We start from the raw sequence: 20,269 nt of genomic DNA on the forward strand, positions 1-20,269 counted from the left end.
CCTGGGCAGTGTATAAATCGAAGAGTCCGAGATTTTTCTCATTTTTATACATTTCAAGCACAGATCGATTGATATCGATTGTGTACATCGGCCCAAGTAATAGTCGGGTACTCAATCAAATTCTGCTTCAACTGTCGTGAAGCCATCGAGCTCCACTCGTTCAATCCTTGAGTGAAAGCTTGTACAGCCCAATCGTCAGTGACCGGTGGTAGATCCATTCGTTCCATTTGGAAATGAGATACGAACTCTCTCAGCATCTCGTTGTCCTTCTGTCTTACCTTGAAAAGGTCCGGCTTTCTTATCTCGACCTTTATGGCTCCGGCGTGTGCCTTTACGAAAGAATTTGGAAGCATAGCAAAAGAATCGATAGAGTTAGATGGTAAATTATGATACCATATCATTGCTCTCTTTGACAGGGTTTCACCGAATGTTTTCAATAATACAGATTCGATCTCATCATCCTCTAGATCATTCCCTTTAATAGCACATGTGTAAGAGGTGACATGTTCGTTGGGGTCGGTCGTTCCATTATACTTAGGCATTTCGGGCATGCGAAACTTCTTTGGGATTGCTTTAGGAGCCGCGCTCGGGGGGAAAGGCTTTTGTACAATATTTTTGGAATCTAAGCCCTTCAATATCGGAGGTGCCCCCGGAATCTGATCAACCCTGGAGTTATACGTTTTCACTTTTTTGTCGTTTGCTTCGATCCTCCTTTCTCATGACTTTATTCGTTTTGTCAGTTCTTCGAACATCTTAACGATTTCGGGATTAGTCCCCAATTCTTGCTCATTTGAGCTTACTATGGATGGCCCCATTTTGTGGGTGACTTCTTGGGGTGGACAGGGATCGAGTCTGGTCGGTTCCTGGGTTTGGCTCTGTAATTGGGCTATTGCTACTTGTTGAGCTTGCAACATTTCGAAAATCATACGCAAGCTGATTCCGTTCTCCTCGTTTTAGGTATTTCGAGCTGCAGACCGAGTTACACCATGAATGTTATTTTCAGGATCAGAATGTTGGTTCGCCTCGATGGCCACATGTGAATTAACGTCTATTGGCTCTTCGACCAATATCCAACGGGATCGACGAGTGACCTTGCACTCTCGGGGGTTAAGTTGTTGTTCTCATCTTGAAGGCCATCTTCGTTGTCAATAGGTAGGGCTATTAATTGAGAATTCGTCATTTTAAACCTGAAATCAAAGATACTTCCAAGAGCAAGCGTAAAATGATGTGTTTTGTAGAGATTCATACCAAATAACCACTGTTATCCTTAGCCCTACGGTGGGTGCCAATCCGTTTACCCATAAAATGGATAGAGTTGAATTTATACGTAGTTTTAAGGATACGCACTATAATTTGGTACAAATCAGAAAAGTAAGTAGAAATATATATCGAATATTAACTGTAAAAAAGGAATGAAATACAAACCGAATTGAGTAGAGAGTGATTTACGAATAAGCAAGATGAATCAATGTCCAAGCTCAAAAAGGGATAATCTCAACTGTATATCTATGTAATAATCTTTAGAATGTGAATGTATCAATGTTTTCTTCTCTGGATATGAGAATGTATGAATGCCTTGATCTTCCCCCTTCCAGAAATAATAGTCATCCCTCTTATAGTGGAAGGATCCTATTTTAGATATAATTAAAAATATATAATGGAGATCCCATGATAGATTAACTTTTCCCTAATTCCCGCAGAGATTCTCTCCCTTAGTGCGGCCGTAACGGCTCTTGTCTCTTGGCTCGATCTTAATCAGATTTGGTATTGGTCGATTTATAGATTTAGAGCTCGATATTAACTCGAGGCTCGGTATCAACTCGGGCTCGATATTAGTCGGTCTCTAGCTCTTAAGCTCGATGACACCGCTTCACATCATAGTTCGATTTGGACTCGAGCTTGGTATTCGATCGGTCCCAGAAATTTGAGATCAGTACCCTGGCTTCGGATCTTATCTCGATATTTTAAAGATGACCTTCGGTCCATTATGTTCCAATCTTGACTAATCATATGAAGATCGAAACCGCTTTTGACCGTATATAATAATCAAAATTAAAGATACTCACTAAAACTAAAAACTTGAAAAATATGAGAAACTATTAAGGAAAAGGTTATAAAATTGCTAGTCTTACCAAAATTAGAAGGAAAAACATATTTTTGTGAATTTATTTTCTTTTGCAAATTAAAACAAAGCTAGTAATTCAAAAATGTGAATCTTTTGTGAGTTTTAATTTTCTAAGAAAAATCTATAAAAGGTAAAACAAAAGCTAAAAATATGTAGATTAAAAATATGTAGATTAAAAAGTGGTGAAAATTCGATTATGGTAAAAAATTATGTACTTAAAGTTCAAGTAATGTTCGATTCTGCACCAAAAGAAACAGTAAGTTAGTAATAACACTTGTTTGAAGACCAAAAAATAAAATAAATACAATTCTACTACAATTTAGCTACAGTCACAAAGACATTAATACATTGGATACAAACAAGTTACAAAATTAGTAAATATATAGAATAAATGACTACATTGAAGCTACAAATGCACTGATAAAATTATGTTTAGAGTAAGAAATTAGAAAGTAACAACTAGACATAATATATACAATTTGTTTACAGAAAATGAAACTAACATCTACAAATAGAGCGAATAATAAACAATAAAACTAACTAAATCATGTAGTACATTCCCTAACAAAATGATTTCGAATAATATACAAGAAATCTACAATTTCAAGAAAAATGTAGAAAAGTTGATTACCAACAACAAATATACACAATGTAGACAAAATTTCTACAAATACAAAAAAAAAATGAATATTCTTGAGAATGAGAACATGTTTTGTAACTTTAAAAAAAGAACCAAAATTATAACTACTAAAATTTTACCTTCTCCAATGACTGTTGAGGTATGATTTTAGATTATTTTTAAACTTTCTTCTTTTTTGAAGGTTTGACAGAAGGAGAAACTTTGATATTTTTTGCAGGTTTTGGGATAACTTCTATGAGCATGTGATTTTTGCCCGATTAAAAATATTCCTACATAATTCACAAAAGTAGATTTTTCTAATTATTTTTGTTTTTTATAGAATTTTTAGGAATTTTTTGTTATTTGTTGTTTGCATTTAGTTGCGCATTTAATATTCTAAGATCATGGAAAACGCCAAAAAATATCTAAAATATTCATTGCATAGCATTTTAGGTCTTAATTGCATTTAAGATTTAATTACATGAATTAATTGTATTACTAAACAAAAATCACGAAAATAATGGCCATTTTTACATATTTAGCTTTTAGTTTTAAAATATTTTCCTTTCATTAGTTTAAATTAATTAATTATTTTGATGTTAGAAATAGATAATTAATTTAATGCTACAATTTAGAATCTAATTCAAGGATTTTAGTAGTTTGTTTAGGATTTTTATTTAATTTAATTAAGTTTCAAAATCTAAGAAAAAGAAAAGAGAGCAAGAAAAGAAAAGGGGCCAATTTGTATTCCAAAGCCGGATTGGGCCTGTCTCTAAGAGGCCAGTCATTTTTTCGCCCCAGCCCAATTCCCCTTTTACCCGGTCCAGCCTCCCCAAACCCAAAACGATATCGTTTGGACTAAGTCAATCCCAGCCCTTCATCTAATCTAATCCAACGGTCTCGACCTCCCCACCCCTTTCTCTTAAACCTGTCCAAACAGCCCCCCCTTAAAACCCTAAAATCTATTTCACTTTTTCTTCTTCATCTCCCTTACCTCCAAAACTAGCCGCCCTAAAAATCTCCAACCCTACTTCGTCGGCGGCTACACCCAAACAACTCTAATCTCCCTCAAATTCACACCTCATAATCTCCTCTTCCTCCTCATATTATATCTCATTTTAGTTTCTTTCAAAAAACCCCATAATTTCACAATTTTTAGATCTTGGAACCGTCAGAATTTTTCTTTCGAGACTTGGCCTTGTGAATTCGAAATCAACATCAGTTGTTTGCTCTTCATAAGAGCAATCAATTGATGATGAGTTCAATTCCCATTTTTTCCGTCGATTGGGTCTTCGAGCGGAAGCTTTTAGGTATTTTCTTCCCCATTTCTTATTTTCTTTGTATTTGCTTTCTTTCCTTCTTTTCTCTTCTTATCTTTTAAAATTTTCAAATTAGGATTAAAGTGTTAAACTTTTTGTTCTGTTTGATTATGTTAGTTGCATTATTAAAATGATTTTAATTTATTTAAGGAAAATGGAATTATGATTGGTTGTATTTTTTTAATTTATTTTTTTGATTGATTTGCTGATCTGTGTTGGGTCGACTTGTTATGGACCATTTGGTCATAGGCGCCCGACCCAGGTCATGTGCACCTGACCCAGATGAATTTGAAAAAGAGGATAAGGGAAAGAATCAACACGCAAAAGGGCATCTGACATTTTCTTTTTGGTTAGGAAATATTCCTTACTCCTCTCACATTCCCTGATTTCACGATGACAGAATTCTCTCTCCTAACAGACCCTCTCTGATTTTTATTCACAGTATATATACCTCTCACAAATCTGGATCTAACGGAGATGTCAGAATCCATGGCTTTTTCTCCTTCTTTGTATCTCACACCTAAGTGTATTCGTCTGACCGGATTTTGGTAGATACAACATGATAGTATATTCTCAGATCTAGCCGGATTTTGTTCGTCTTCATTTTTAATTTTAATACAATGTAATGGTATTTTGCTTGGTCGAAAATACCATCTCCTGTGAACTTTTTTCTCTTATTCGCTATTGAGTCACATACAATGACACAAATACATTGTATTCTATACAAATAAATTTGAGTGTATTCTGTATTTTTCAATATAAATATAATATATTTTATATATTTTTGCATGTAGTTATGTATTCCAGAGGTTATTTTTTATGGCAGATCCATATTTTTTTAAATTTTTATTGTTTGAATACAGTCGAATTAAATACAGTGAATTGAATACATTATAAAAATAACTACATATGAATACATTGAATTGAATACAACTAAATATCACTTTATTTTTGATTCTTTGTTGTTTGAATATATGCAATGTAAAATATATAAGAACGAAATACATCCGAATTGAATATAGTATATACAAACGAATTGAATATAATGACATATATTCCGTGACAAGCAAATAGTAGCTACGAAATATAATCAACTAAATTATAACTACGCCCAACAATAAGCCTCCAAACAATAGTTATTTTTTAAAATCCTCTTTATTAATCTGGTGTATACCCCACTCCGTATATGCATAACTTTTTCCCATTGGAGAATTATAAGACAGCTCAGTGAATCACTTCTAATTTATGCTGATACTCATAATGTCATCTCAAATCGTTTAATAGCGGAATAATCAGCAAAAAAACTTAATGACGGTTATAGGAGTAAAATTTACAAACAATCACTTTAATTTTTTAGTTCATGTAATTTAAAAAGGAAAAAAGGTCAAATTTATTCTTCTCTTATGAGAAAAGGATGAAGTTCCCCCTCTATTATACTTTCTTTTATCAGAAAATATCCTCATATTCTACAATTAGATCAAATGTACCCCTCCTCCGTTAGTTGTCCAAGATGGACGTTCAATCCCATATGGCATGCCACCTCACTGCCACAACCCATTTACCCCTCACCTTCACTTCTTCTTCTACCCCCACCACTAATGCCACAATTACCACCACTATTTTTACCATCTCCACCTTTACTTTCTAGACTTTTTAATATTAGAACAATATTTGTGTGCTTGTTTGACAGAATATAATGAGCAATTACTACTAAACATAATGAAGGAAGGGTATATTTGATCCACTTATATAACATCGAGGATATTTTTAGACCATAAATATAACAGAAAGTAAACTTGATCCTTTTTCTCATAGTAGAGGGGTAAATTTGATATTTTTCTAATTTAAAAATGTCATACTTAAAATCCATGTTAGCAATTACTTTTGAGAAATTTTCAAAAAGCACTATAGTTTAGAGCATAATTACCACATGTGATGTAGTTTGCCTAATTATCATCCGCAGTTAATGTATCAATTTCGCTTTATCAAACGCATACAACCAAACTCAAATTTTGATGTATCAATTTGTTGCCAAGCTGTATCAATGAATATTGCTTTAATGGAAAACCTATATCAGTTGTATTCATTCTCGCATAATGGTTGTGTCAATAAAAATAATTTTGATGGAAAGTTATATCAATTGTATTTGTTCGTGCATAATGGTTGTATCAAATGAATACAGTTTTGATGAAAAAGATGTATCATCAGTATTTGTTCATACATAATGGTTGTATCAATGAATACAGTTTTAATGGGAAAGCTGTATCAACTGTATTTACATTCCAAAAAGAAAAATACACTCAAATCCGGCCAGATCTGAGCCGGCCAAATTTGAGAAATAAATTAGAAATTCCGTAAAAAATAAACATACATTGTATTTACACTTAAAATAGAGAATACGTACGATAATACATTGTATTTATACTAAAATGTATTTTTTGCGCTTCAAAGGTGGCTCGCCGGAAAATATTTCGTCCAATTGTGTGATATAAAAATAATGTCAAAAAGTAGATCCACGCAAGATATATCCTTTCATGCATGTTTCATGGGGTGAAAGTGGTCGGAACTTAGCGAATCGGAGAAATAAAGTTTAAGGTTTCCTTGTTTTTACTCAGATCTACGAGGAACTGAAAGAAATGGGTTGTGAATTCGTGTAGTAGAGGAAGAGAGCAAGAGATGGTAAATATTTGGGACCATTTGGATACCGTCGATCGACGGCGATTTCTGACGATGGCGGTCTGGCGGCGGCGACAAAAAAGTTTTGGGAGACAAGATGATTCTTAGGGTTGTGAGGAGGAATGAGATATCTGAAAATTGTGTATGAATGGTAAATTTTCTATAAAATAAAAATAATACCTATGTATTGTAAATTATTTCAAACTGTAGTTGTGGATGGTAAATACCGTAGATATTAGTTATACCATGTAAAAATTTAATTATTTTTCAATTACAGAACTGATAAGGTAAAAAAATATGCCCTATTTGGTCGCCTTTATTTAACATGTCGACATTTAAAAAAAGAAGGTTAAATCGGTACCTAGTGTAGCGGCACTTTAAATTTCTTCTGCTTTTAATGCTTCTTCCACTTCCTTTCCTTCAGAAAAGCTTAATGGGTTATGTCGCATTTGTTGAGGAACCCAAGAGGGTCTATTCCTTTCTCGTCATCCCGTTGCTTCTTTTTGTACTCTGCCAGTCGTTGTTTGCGTTATAAGACAGTTTTGCTTAAAGGTAAAGAAATTCGAATTGAATCCGCTAGAGAGAGCATGGTTAATGCTAATTAGTAATACCTATAGTTTACGGGAGAAGAAAATAAAGTATTTATCCCATAGATCTGAAGTTAGGACTGCTTTAAGCAAACTTCAGTGGTGATTCTGAATTTGCATTAAAGCGATTGACGAATTTCAAATTTTATAAAACCCTAAATTTGTAACTTCAGAGATGAATTCAGACGTGCGGTCCGAAGTGGGTTAATTTTGTGAATTTTTGCGTATAACTTTAATGGTGTCCCTAAAATTAGGTATAATTGCACTTCCCCCACTGAAAAGTAACAAACCAGTGCCATTACTGTCGGTTATAGCTACTAGTCTGAGAGCAGAATTGAAATGATATCCATTATCCTCCTAATTTGGGAGGTGTTTAAAAAAAAAAAAAGAAATGATGTCCATTGAGTGCCCTGGACTGGGCTCACTAAACTTCAGTAAATGGACCTAATAAGCTGAGAAACAGAAGCTAAAGCCCATTTGGCCAGGCCCATTTGATGATTAAAACGGTTTTTGAACGAAATTCGAAATTTGAAATCTGATTAAACTCACGTGCACACCATTAAAATTTGAAATCTGATTGAACTCACGTCACGTGCTCACCATTAAACTTTTATCTCATTTTCCAAAATTTTAAATTTTCAGTTATGAAAAATTTCATTTTGATTATAAAGTACCGCCCAAATCCATTTTGAAAATTTGCCAATGTGCCTATCTCTACACTATCTTTCTTCTCATTTCCCCTACAAAGCAAAGTCAAACCTTAACAAGAATCCTAACACAAAACCCAGCAGATTTTCAAGGTAATTCTTGTTCAGATTATTTCAATTTCATTTTGAAAATATGAAATTTATTCATTTACTATCAAATGGATCTGCTGATGGAAATTTTGTCTTTTCTTTTTATAAACTGACATTCATTTGATAGATGATTCTCATTAATCATAGCTAATTTGCGGTTAAAATGTAGTTAATCGACTAATTTGATAATAATTTTCTGTTGGTTTAATACTAGAGTGGAAGATTTAGTAAGAATGGCGGAGGGAAGAGACAGATTAACTAGGCTGGAAGATCCAATATATGTCTACAGTCGTCGACGGAGGTCAATTGGCAGAGGCGGCATTGAGATCTTTGAGGATGAAGCAGAAGCGAGCACTGCCGCAGTTCCCCTACGGACTACGCCGGTAAGAACGGCCGGCGGCGGTCGTGGGCGAAACTCGAGTGGAACTCCGGCCAGGGCGATTGGTAGTCAGAACATTTCGCCGGGAGGCCGGGGACGATGGCGCGGGCGTCGCAGTGTTCTTCCTTCTTGGTATCCAAGAACTCCTCTCCGTGACATCACTTCTATTGTCAGGGTAACTGCTTAGTTCGCTTTCTAATGTTTTTTCAGTTTTGTTGAGCAGAATCTTGATTTGCAATTCATACCTAATTTCTAGTCTGGGATTCAGACTTTAAAAATAATGGCTGTACGGTTTAATACATAAACACACATTTAATTTTATTTATATACACATCACACCCAGTTTAATATATATAGACACTTAGTTTTATTTTAAAATTTTCTATTTAGTTCGAACCAATAGGTGCTGATGCACCACTACTTATATCCTCAATAAACATGCTGAAATTGCTTGTTTTTAGGTTGCTAATTTCACATTTGTGTTTGTATGTCAACATTTGATTGTCTGATGGAGTTCCGATTCATCTAGCTTAAATAATTCTATCTGTCGTATTTTTGCTCATTTTGGTATAAAGATTACTTCAATTGTTGTCTTCTATCTGTCTGTTTGTTTGTTTGTTTTGTGAGATCTAATTTTAGTGGGGCAAGTCTGTTTCCAGTTTAAACTTTTCTCAACTTGTTTGCAATAGCCTTTGTGATGTCTATGCTTAATATAGGAAGATTTCACTTGTCCAGATATGTTTGGTAAAAATCTGTCACTATTGTAGGTTTGTGATTGTCAACGGAAGTTATGCTTCCATTTCGCTCTATATTACTGACATGAATAGTGTTCTGTATTCTGTACCCAAGTTGAATTAGTGCTAGACATTCCTAAAAGGATGTGTATTTTACCCATCACTGTGAACAAGTAAATGAGCTATATAAAAAGCTGTATTATGTGCAAAGATTTAACATATCCTTTTATCTTATAGTATATACTATGTTTATGAGAGAGGTAAGAGTATGCTTGGTATTGATAGTAGCCCAGAGATCTGTTTTTAAATCACTCTGAACATGGTCAAGTGGGAATCCATTAGGGAAATGATGGATTAAGAATAGAGGTTCATTATCATTGAGAGTGGTGGGTGCAAAGCAAACATAGATTCCATCAATAAAAACAATAAAACCTATGACCTTCAACACAGACAAAAAATATGTCCTCCATGACATATAGTTGGCTTAATCAAAGAGCAGTGAAATCAAGATTTTTTATGCCATAGAGAGGTTGTGAAATGTGAGGAGGAGAAGCACAAACGCTCCGGTAAGGAGGTGTGAGAGGTTGACATTGGAGGGCCTTAGGAGAGATAGAGGTAGGCCGAAAAAGAGTTAGGGTGAGGTGATTAGGCATGACATGGTGCATCTATAGCTGACCAAGGACATGACCTGTGATAGGAAGTTGTGAAAGTCGAAGATTAGGATAGTAGGTTAGGGAGTCTAGATTATTCATATCGGTAGTGTTAGTACGTACTCTCGCATTTGGTTGGTAGTAGGCTTATTTGAATACCTGTTTTTTTTTTTTTTTTTTTTTTTTTTTTACATTTCGATCATCTTACTATCTTGTTGTGTATGCTACTTTTACATATTTTTTCGGTGTTGTCCTGTCTTTGTTTTCTTGTTATTATTGTAGTACCTATGCTTGCCTGAACTTAGGGTCTATTGGAAATAACTTCTCTACCTTCACAAAGGTAAGAATAAGGTCTGCGTACATACTACCCTCCCTTACCCCACTATGTGGGATTATACTAGGTATGTAAAGAGGTTGCGAAATGTGAGGGGTAAGGAAGGTAGAAAGAATCAAATATTTAAGCTGCGATGAAGTCAGACTTGTGGAAGATGATGATGGTGTAAAATTGGACAGGAATAGGATAGAGCAAGAAAGAAGACAGGGACCGAGGCCAATCTCATACCATGAAATAAGATATGTTTCACCATATCATTGTGAACGGGCACATTTAGACATAAAATGAGTATATTCTTGTATAAGGATTAAGCAAAACTTAGATATATAATGACTTGTACAGAATTTATCAATTGCCTCCTAATAGATTTTGTGTTTCTTTTTAGTTCCTTTTCAGTTATCTATGAATTATACAGGCCCAGCATCTTTTACTAACTCAACTGGTCAGCTACCCAACTTAAAGAGACAAAATAAGACAAATCAATGCCAGTAGCTGCCTAATGCTTTCAATTCAAATTTCCTGTGATAACTTTTCAATTAGAAAGTAGAAAGAGACCGGAGAAATTTATTGCTCCTCCTAAGAACGCTTTTACATGCTTGTGGCCTAATGTTATTATGCCAGTTAATAGTTTTAAAAATCTTGATATAGGGCAGCATATAGTTATACTGCACAAGTGCTATGAGCTTATCTCAAGCTCAGCTTGATGAGATCTCCCAGGTGTTTTATAAGCTAGAAACTACTTAGACGGGACTTCAATGCAGTTGCACTTTACATGGTGGGATTTGATGTTTCGTTTCATCTCAATATAGCAAAATGTCCACAAATTAAGTTTTACTTATGTACTTCTAATGTAAGAAATCTTTGGCATCATCTCAACTGGATGAGCCTGATTGTAATTGGATTCCCTCCATAGGCTATTGAAAGAACAAGAGCTCGCTTGAGAGAAAGTGAAGGCGAACAACTTGAGAGGCTTCTACCCCAGGACCATACTGTTCTTGATCCTTCTGAATCTACATCAGGTGCTCAACTTGAGCTTAAGGATTCTATGATTACTCCACGTCCAAAAGTCAGAAGCAGGTATCATCCCAAATCTGTTGGTAAAGTGTCAAAGATATTGCTTGATATCACCAATCAAAAAAGTTCTGAAGACACTGATTGCCTCACACCACAAAGAAAGTTGCTGAACTCAATTGACACTGCTGAGAAAGCTGTGATGGACGAACTGCATAAAATGAAGAGGGCCCCTAGTGCTAGGAAAGAAGAGAGGGAAAAAAGAGTGAAGACTTTAATGTCCATGCGCTGATTTTCAATTTGATATCCAACTCAATCAAGGTTGAGGCAAACAGGCTTTGAAATTTTGGAGGAAAGGAGAAAGTGCAGCTGACTGGCCAGGTAAAGACGATCATCTTCTGATGATCAAGCTATTAGTTGAATCAGGATATCGCTGATATCTTTCTGATCCTTATTAGTAACTGGAGTTAGAACTGTACCTTGTGGAATTGATTTTCACGTATTGAAGTTTATGATTTGTATTTCATCATTAGTTTGAATATGTACATAGTGGCTAACATTGGAATCATACTTGAGTTCTGTTAACATTGGAATCATACTTGAGTTCTGTTAAGTGTTTTAATAAGCTGATGCAGTTCTGTTTTCTGTGCACTTCTTTTGTACCCTCCACAAATAGGATCATAATCAACACAATAACACTAGCATCTGCTAGAACAAACATCAATAAACTGGTTGGACAACCAAAAAAATGTTGGACAGGACTGGACCCCATTGGCCACTTTTCTTACAATCTGTTTGCATATATTGATTATTTGAGGACCTGGTTACAGTTGTATCCATGATTTCTCATTTTCTGTGTCCAATTTAATGTGTTATTGCCAATATTAATTTTATTCCATGCCATCAAATGTCTATTATCGCCCTGTCTCCTGGATTCATCTTTATGTGGATTAGGAAACCAGTATTTAGTGATTAAATACTTTGTTCAATATTGAAATCCTGAGACAGAAGCTTAATTCCACCATACTTAACTTATATCAGTATTGTTTCATCTGTGTGCATGGAGGTGGTACCAAAGAGTAATTGACTGTTGTACTTGGTCACAGCCTCACAGCTCTAGTTAGGTACCCACTCCCTTTTCAAGGAAACCATATGTGACAGTGAGACTTCCCTCTCACTGTTAAATGAAAAAGATCTTGGTAGGGAGCGTTTTCTCTCCTTTAATGAGTCCTAAGTGGTGCGACTCAGAATTATTTGGGACCCCAATGCGGGTACATGACATCGAGTGAAAAAAAAGGAGAAAGAAAATCCCCCTCTTTTGATATTGTATAGGTAGTGGGAGGCCAATTCTCTGTTGGTTCCTTCAATATTAAACAATCAGTTCTAACTTTAGCATGGAACTGGTTATATATCTATAGTTTCCCTAACTATTATTTCTGACAAATAAATACAGAAGGTTTTTACCAACAAGTACAACTTAATATTAGTTTCCATTTCATATTATTTCCTTTCCCATTGTATACCTATATATACTATGTGTAACTCTACATATATTTGTTTGAATATTCATCTTCTCTAGCTCTGATCATTTTCTTTTCCTCATCTTTTTGTTGCAATTGAAGAAGTGGGAAATTAAAGTAGCACCTTTGAATTTTTGTACCATCTACCAACTACATCCTAAACATCTTTCTCATTTTTACATTTTTTTTGTTTATCAATGGATGCCTAGCTACATACGTAAGAAAGGGGAGCTTTAGCGTAACTTGTAATGTTGCTGCCATGTGATCAGGAGGTTACGAGTTCAAGAAGTGAAAACAACCTTTTGTAGAAATATAGGGTAAGACTGCATATAATAGACTCTGGCGTTCGGTCCTTCCTCGGACCCCGCGCATAGCGGTAACATAGTGCACCGGGCCGCCTAGCTATGTACTATCATCTGACTATTTATTTACCTTCTTCTCTCATCATTTAGAATATAATTTTATTGTTTGACTTTGTGTTAGGATGTCATAAGTTTAGAAATCTAGATCACCTAATCTCTTCTAGATGGAATCAATAGTCTCTACTCTCTACCATGAGTCCACGACTATTGGGAAAACCAGGTTATCTTGAAAAGGACAACACAACTTAATCTTTCCAAAATGGAAATGGGATAAAATTAATTTGGAAAATCTACAAATTCAATTACATGAATTGTTATCTAATCCCTTTCAACAACATCCAAATGGATGCGTGAATCTCCCTACACTAAAACAACTTGCCCATACAATAACTTTGACTTTAATTTTGTTATAATTACCATTTCTCTCAGATCGAACATAGTTTATAGAGTCAAATAACATGGGCTATATTGATTTTTCATTATCTTTGTTTAGAAAGCGAATGTTCTTTATGATTAGAATTAGAACCCCGTATCTAAGTGGTGTAAAGTTTACTTGTAACTACTAAACTTTAACTCTAATACCATATCAATGTATCTCAATTATTAACTACAAAAAGAATTTTCTTGTTCTATTTTTTGGATTTGTTTTGGACATATGGTGAATCTTCCATCTTCTTTCCTTTCCACTCCTATCCAAATTCTCAGACATGGTCAATTCTCTTAATGATTACCCAAATTAATTAAAATTAGTGAAGAAAACCAACTCAAAATAAGAAAGAGACTAACTAATTGTACCTTTTATCATTTTACTGTAACTAATTTTTCATCTATATACACAGCACTATCAAAAGGATTGGTCTGGGGAGTGGAACAAAAATAAAAACAGAAATATTTGGGAAAATTTAAGTCAAAAATTTAAGAGTTTCTCCTATTCCTGTCGAGGGCGAGCCAGCCAGAGAGAGCTGAGAGCTCGAAGCCGATGAAAATATTCGCCGATTGACAGAAAACACCTCGCGGCTTGACGAGTAGTCAAGATTTGATGCAGCCTATGAATCATTTGGTGCCTCAAATTGTCGGCCTGAAAGAGAAAATAATTACAGCCGCTAGCCAAAAAACATATATTATACACTAAGTATGTACGCATTATATATCTGCCGGCTATTTTCTAAGCGGACCATTATTTAAGTTAATTTCTATTTACCTTTATCATTTGATGAATAATTATTACAGTACTTCAAAGTTTCATTACCTTGATTCAAATGCAAGAAGACAGTTTATAACAAAATAAAAAAATGAAAAATTTTCAGAAAAAAAAAAAAGAAGGAAAAAGTATCCATCAAATGATCTTTAAGAGTTATAATAATGCAGTATGATATGGATGCAAGTCCCAAAGTTTCTATATTGAGGATATAATTGATGTAATAATACAAGAAATCAGAAATGTGTGGATTTCTTTCTCTCTCATTCTGTCTAAGCAACTTAATTAGGAGTTATGATGAATGCATGGTCTGAAACTCTGAATTGTCTAAGGTTTTGACTTATGACATCATAAAAATATGGGCCTATAATTATTTATGATAGAGATATTCTTCAGACCCCCACCCCACCCCACCCCCACCCTCACCCCAAGCTGTTTGTTACTATCATTTCTGCAAGTTTGTTAGGAGTATGTTTCTTTATATTTACTTTAGGCATCCGATATTTAAAAAATAGTTGGCCGACTAATTCAAATTCATATCGAGTAGAACTAATATACCTGTCTAAGGAAACCTTCAACAGTAGAGAGTTTGTTCATGGCAAGAGCCATTTGGCCCATGTAATTGGCCATATTCTGTGGGCAAGCCAATGCATCAGAGGCAATTGTGTCTGAGATTGATTGATTTAGAGATTCCAATCCTTGTGAGAGAGCATCCTCAGCTTCTTGTGTTGATTGTTGTAACCCACATATTCCCATTAGTTGGTTTTCTGTTAATGGCTCAATCTGACTCAGTATTATCTGCTCAAACATTTTTTTATAAAACACCAAAACCAAATTAATTAGTTGTACACCGACGGTGTAAGAACCTTTTAAAGTGAAACTGATTTTCTTAAAAAATAAAAGAAGCAATTTGCTATAATAAGTTAAATTGCATTGACTCATAAAGTAGAAGAACAATTAGCTAATCCAAATAAAAACCTCCATAACGATATCAAAATGACCTTAATTAATAAAAATAAATAGTGAGGTAGTTGAGATAAAATATAAAGTACAATAGTCATTTTGTTTCTTGTTACTGAATAGGAGTACCAACTAAAGTTAATACATCTAGAAGAAAGCATGACTGATTCTTTGCGTCAATGAAAGAGAGATAAAGAACATAATACGTCATTGGATAGCCGTGCAAAGAACATCAATACACCCCCCCCCCTCAAAGAAAAACCCCACCCACCCCCTCCCAAAGAAAAAAAGCAAAATAGCTCTTCCCAAATAAACTTGACTACCTTTTTTTATTTTTATTTTTTTTAGACAATGACGTTTCAGGCCACCTTATACTCATCTCGATTTTAAGAGTTATCCGCTATCTCTCGCCAACACGATTATTGAGTAAGTCTTTCCACAAAACTTCAAACATGAAGACTTATCTGTAGGAAAATAAAATTTATATGTAATAAAGTAATAAGTATATGTACCTATATGAGGAAGAATAAGAAACATGAAAGAAATTAAGAACCAGTAAAGATAGGAAGAGACGTACATGGCTTTATGGTTGAGTAGGGAAAAATACCTAACAGGATTCTATAAGGGAAAGTTTTTGAGATCTCTCTCATAATATTACACAAAAGTCACAGAACATCATGAGATGTTCTCACAAGTGCACCCACAGATTACATCATTGAATAAAATTGTTATATTTCTGGTTAGGTATTTTCTTTTGCTTCTCCAAACAAACTGGATATATAATTAATCACATGTTCACTAACTCAAAACCAGATTTGACAAGGGAAAAACAGAAAAAGGAACACACATACACACACATATAATGCAAACTAGGGTTTGCATGCATGATTCTATAATAATCAGATAGTAATGTACTGATACACTTCTATATAATTTGTTATTCTTCGTATATTTGCAATGAACAAGAGGATAAACATGATTGACAAAGGAGTTCAAGGTAATATATATAGTTAGCGTAAGAAAATTTACAATATCATCAGGTCATCTTTAATTACTTGTTGTACAATATTTTTTTCATGCTAACAATGTATATTACTTAAACTTTTTACCAAGAATATGGTTTAGCTATATACGTATATACACTGACAATATAAAATATGTTTTTCACTATCAGTACATTTTAACAGGTAATAACAAGTTAATTTACGTACGTACTTTGAGAAGCTCGGATGGCCGGAAATCACCCATCCACAAGAAACAACGTTCAGCTGGAGTTTTCCATAAGCCAGAAACGAGATGAAAGACATCAGATTTTGCAAGCATGCATTTGAGGTTCATTATCTCGTCATAATGTGTTATACAATTTTCGACGTAGATACGAAGTTCGTTCTCTTGCAAATGCTCCTGTACTGCATTCCTAAGCTCGCACATTAGACGATGGTGTTCCTCCAGCCATCTTGCATACTCTAAGTCGAAAATTGCAGCATCTATATTCATGCAAAAAAAAATTATTGTAACTTTGTATAATGATACTGAAATGAAAAAGGAGTTCAATTTAACCTACTTCCTCTATTTCAGTTTATTTGACTCTATTTTCTTTTTAGTCTATTTCAAGAAAGAATGATCTTTTTCTAAATTTTGAAAATAATTTATAGTTTACACTTTCCAGACGAGTTGTTATAGCTACTCACATATTATAAGTAGTGGCATATTTTAAGATCATAAGTTTCAAAAGTTTTATAGTTAGCCACACAAATATTATGACTTGTTTAAGACTACAATCAAAGGTTTTATATTTTTTAATTTGTTGAACTTTCGAGTCAAATAGGATCACACAAAATAAAACGGAGTGAATACTGGAATAACTTATTTTTTTTTCTTACTTTTATAAGTAACTAAATTCTACTTATTATAAGTCGTTACATGCAAATAATTTTTAAATGATAAGATAGTGAATAATTTTTGTACACGATTAGTGTATAGAAGTCAAACTCGAATACAAAGTGACCTGAAATAGTAGTACCTGAGCTGATATTGGCCATATTAACAGCAAGGCCTTGGTCTCCTGCTTGAAGAGCACTTCCACCAGCATAAAATCCCTTGACAATGCAATAATTTTTTTCTTCATATATCATATTACTGAAAATTACACAAATATATTATTTAGTAAAATCTTAAGAATTAGTTGAGAAATGTTACTTGAGATCTTGCCCTTTGTATTTCTTGCTCTAATTGTGCTAGTCTTATTCTACTTGTCTCTAGCTGTTGAACATAAGCCTGTAACGGAACAGGTAGAATGAAAACAAAGTTTCCATAAAATAATTCTCAAGCATGATGTCATTGTTTTAACAGTAACACTAATAACACAAGTAAAAGAATGATAATTAGAACCTTTTTCCTAAGTCTGCTTTTCCTAGCTGCTTCTCTATTCTGAGCAAGTCGCCTTAATGTCTGCAAGAAAAAGAGTAAATTCACATTATTCGATCAAATAATTAAGATAATTTACATGAAATTAGTGCGACTAGTAACATGAAAAATAGAACAGATTACCTAATTACCTTGGCCATAAGTAATTAAATTACATTGATAATATAATATGATCAGAAAATAAATCCCACCTTGGGGTCTGGTGTTTTGGGTGCATCTTGCTCTGAACTTGAAGTTGGACCTTTCCGAATTCCCTCTCGCTGATATCACATTTGAAAGCAGAAAGGATTTTAAGGTGAAAAACAAAATTAAAGAAAACGGAGGAAAAAGAAAAGACATAAATTATCAAGGTGAAAGTGATATAAAACCTTACTTATAAAAGTAGGTTTTGAAAATGAGAAATATGATACCTTAGCAGTTTTGGGTGGTTCAGGTCCAGAAGCAGAAGGAATAATATCAGTTTTAGCCATGGACGGCTGAGATGATTTCTTGGAACCACTTGTAGATTGTGAAACTAATCCATTATTTGCCTACCAAACAAATAGATGACAAAGTTCGTTTTAGGTTAATTCAAAACCGAAGTACAGTAGTTAACTAATTAACACCATGAAAATGAAACATTTTAACGGTCTTTCTATGTATATAAATCATATGTTATCCGTATTTTTATTGGATTTGAGTTAAATGTATCGACATTGTAAATAATTTTTATAGTGTCAGCTTTGTTATGGAAATTAGATTTTAATTTATATACAGTGACAACAATGTAAACATTCTTTTGGACTATCAGTGAATTTTAACATTTGATAGTAGGTAAATTGCCATATCTATCAAATTACAAATTAATGCTTATCAAGAGATTTGCTTTTATAATTACCTAATAAATTGTGTAAATATTCTTTATATTATCGGTGCATAGAATTTAAACACATAAAAAATCACCTATTGTTGTAAGTCAACTTTTTAACCTAATAGTGTAATTACACGCGAGTATAGGAACTTAAACTCTTAATTCTCTAAATACCTTAGTTGAGGAAGGCTCGATATGCATTGGCTGTGATGGAAAAATGTTGAGAGTTGGTGGCCTCATCCCAGAATTCTCTGCAAATAATTTCACAAAAATAGAAATTAAGTCCTTTAATTTGTATATATCTAAAAACAGACAAAGAGAGATATCCTTCTCTTTTTTCTGACATGTCATGCATTTTTGAGCTTCTTGTAAACATACAGATCTACAGAAGAAGAAAAAAAGGACAAAGGGAACACAGTAAAAGCTTGCGAAAAAGAGAGCAAAAACAAAATCTTTTCATTCGCACAGTAAGGGTGAAAATCTTTATTATTTGTTGAAAACAGGAAGAAAACAAAAGTTCTTTTGGTTGTAAGAGGAATCTGGTCAAAGTAAGTACAATCAGATTTTAATTTGTGAAACATGGTTTTCTCATGACTAAAAGCAACTATTCCCTAGAGAGAATCTCAACAGAACAAACCTAAAATTAAATAGAAAACAAAAGCTAAGTCATTTACTATTGCTCAGAAAAAAAACTGGATAAAAATATAGTAGAAAAAAATAAAGAAAACTCACGTCTTTGATCTTGGATTGAAGAAGGCTCTTGTCCGTCAAGATAAAGAAAAAGTGCTTGATCTAGTTCTCCCAAATCATAAGCTCCACTATTATCTTTGTTTCTGCTCATAACAAAAAATATTAAGAATTGCACAAAACAAAAACAAAAAATAAAGAAATGAAGAGAGGTTTTTTTTTGTTTACATGAAATTTCCAGGATTTGATGAAGAAGATGACTGCTGTTGTAACAGACCAAAAGAAATCTGATTACTATTATTTTGAAGTTGGTGCTGATCATGTTGCTGCTGAGGACTATGAAAAAACTGTTGTTGGCTTCCAAAAGAAATTTGACTATTATTATTTAGTAAAAGGTCGTCATTGCTTTTGTTAGAGGAAGCCATGAAATGAACTCCAACACCAAAAGAAAGCTTATTTTCTTGCTCTGTTGAATAAGATCCTTCAAATCCCATTTATAGAGCTATTCTTGGACTTCAACAATCACCATATTTGATTCATAGCTCGAGTCGGTGTAACGTTTGAGGTTTTGATCTTAGAGGATAAGGAAATGAAGCAAAAGACAAAGCTATTTTAAGCACTAGAGAAGAAAGAAAAAGGTTCAACACTTGTTTTTTCTTTTTCTTTTCTATCTCCAAAATAATCCACTCGGCGAAACTACAAAAATAAATTGCAGAAACTATAGCTCGCTTAGGGTCTAAAGAAACCGCTTTTGAGTTTCCTTGTACTACCATCTCAGTCTTGCTTGTTAAAAATGACATTATAGTCCTCTTTCTTATTCATTATTGCCATTGACATTTTTTCGACGGTCCGCGTAGTTTAACATGCATATACCAATTTATTTTAGCTCTCATCAGCATAAATATTAAGACTTAAAGAGTAATTCTATTTGTCAAAATTTAAACGGATAAAAAGAAATAACTTAGTATTTTTTTACCTCCTACTCCACTAGAAATTGACATTGACATTTTTTCATGCAGTTATTTTTTCATGAA

General features: G+C 33.8%; 2 protein-coding genes and 1 long non-coding RNA gene across 4 annotated transcripts; 2 read left to right on the top strand and 1 right to left on the bottom strand.

Annotated features, from left to right (window-relative positions):
* The first annotated feature begins 3,722 nt into the window (after positions 1-3,722).
* Positions 3,723-4,852, top strand: LOC104097979 (uncharacterized). 2 transcript variants are annotated; one of them, XR_686671.4, is made up of 3 exons: positions 3,723-4,054; positions 4,313-4,412; positions 4,506-4,852. It is a non-coding gene; the product is annotated as an uncharacterized lncRNA (long non-coding RNA). The 2 variants fall into 2 exon arrangements; XR_004507440.2 differs by having other exon boundaries at positions 4,313-4,852.
* A 3,132-nt stretch (positions 4,853-7,984) lies between these two features.
* Positions 7,985-11,770, top strand: LOC104097978 (protein POLYCHOME-like). The gene is made up of 3 exons (XM_009604613.4): positions 7,985-8,126; positions 8,338-8,677; positions 11,134-11,770. The coding sequence occupies exons 1-3, from the start codon at positions 8,029-8,031 to the stop codon at positions 11,521-11,523; spliced, it is 828 nt and encodes a 275-aa protein (XP_009602908.1). The 5' UTR covers positions 7,985-8,028; the 3' UTR covers positions 11,524-11,770.
* A 2,125-nt stretch (positions 11,771-13,895) lies between these two features.
* Positions 13,896-19,964, bottom strand: LOC104097977 (bZIP transcription factor TGA10-like). Its single transcript, XM_009604611.4, has 11 exons — positions 19,464-19,964; positions 19,281-19,381; positions 18,723-18,799; positions 18,109-18,228; positions 17,890-17,958; positions 17,663-17,722; positions 17,471-17,548; positions 17,295-17,370; positions 16,487-16,758; positions 14,870-15,109; positions 13,896-14,191 (listed from the first exon to the last, which is right to left on the bottom strand). The coding sequence occupies exons 1-11, from the start codon at positions 19,727-19,729 to the stop codon at positions 14,042-14,044; spliced, it is 1,509 nt and encodes a 502-aa protein (XP_009602906.1). The 5' UTR covers positions 19,730-19,964; the 3' UTR covers positions 13,896-14,041.
* Between the last annotated feature and the right edge of the window lie 305 nt (positions 19,965-20,269).

The sequence above is a fragment of the Nicotiana tomentosiformis genome, chromosome 2 (genome assembly GCF_000390325.3).
Source record: "Nicotiana tomentosiformis chromosome 2, ASM39032v3, whole genome shotgun sequence".
In the NCBI taxonomy this organism is placed as follows: Eukaryota; Viridiplantae; Streptophyta; class Magnoliopsida; order Solanales; family Solanaceae; genus Nicotiana; species Nicotiana tomentosiformis.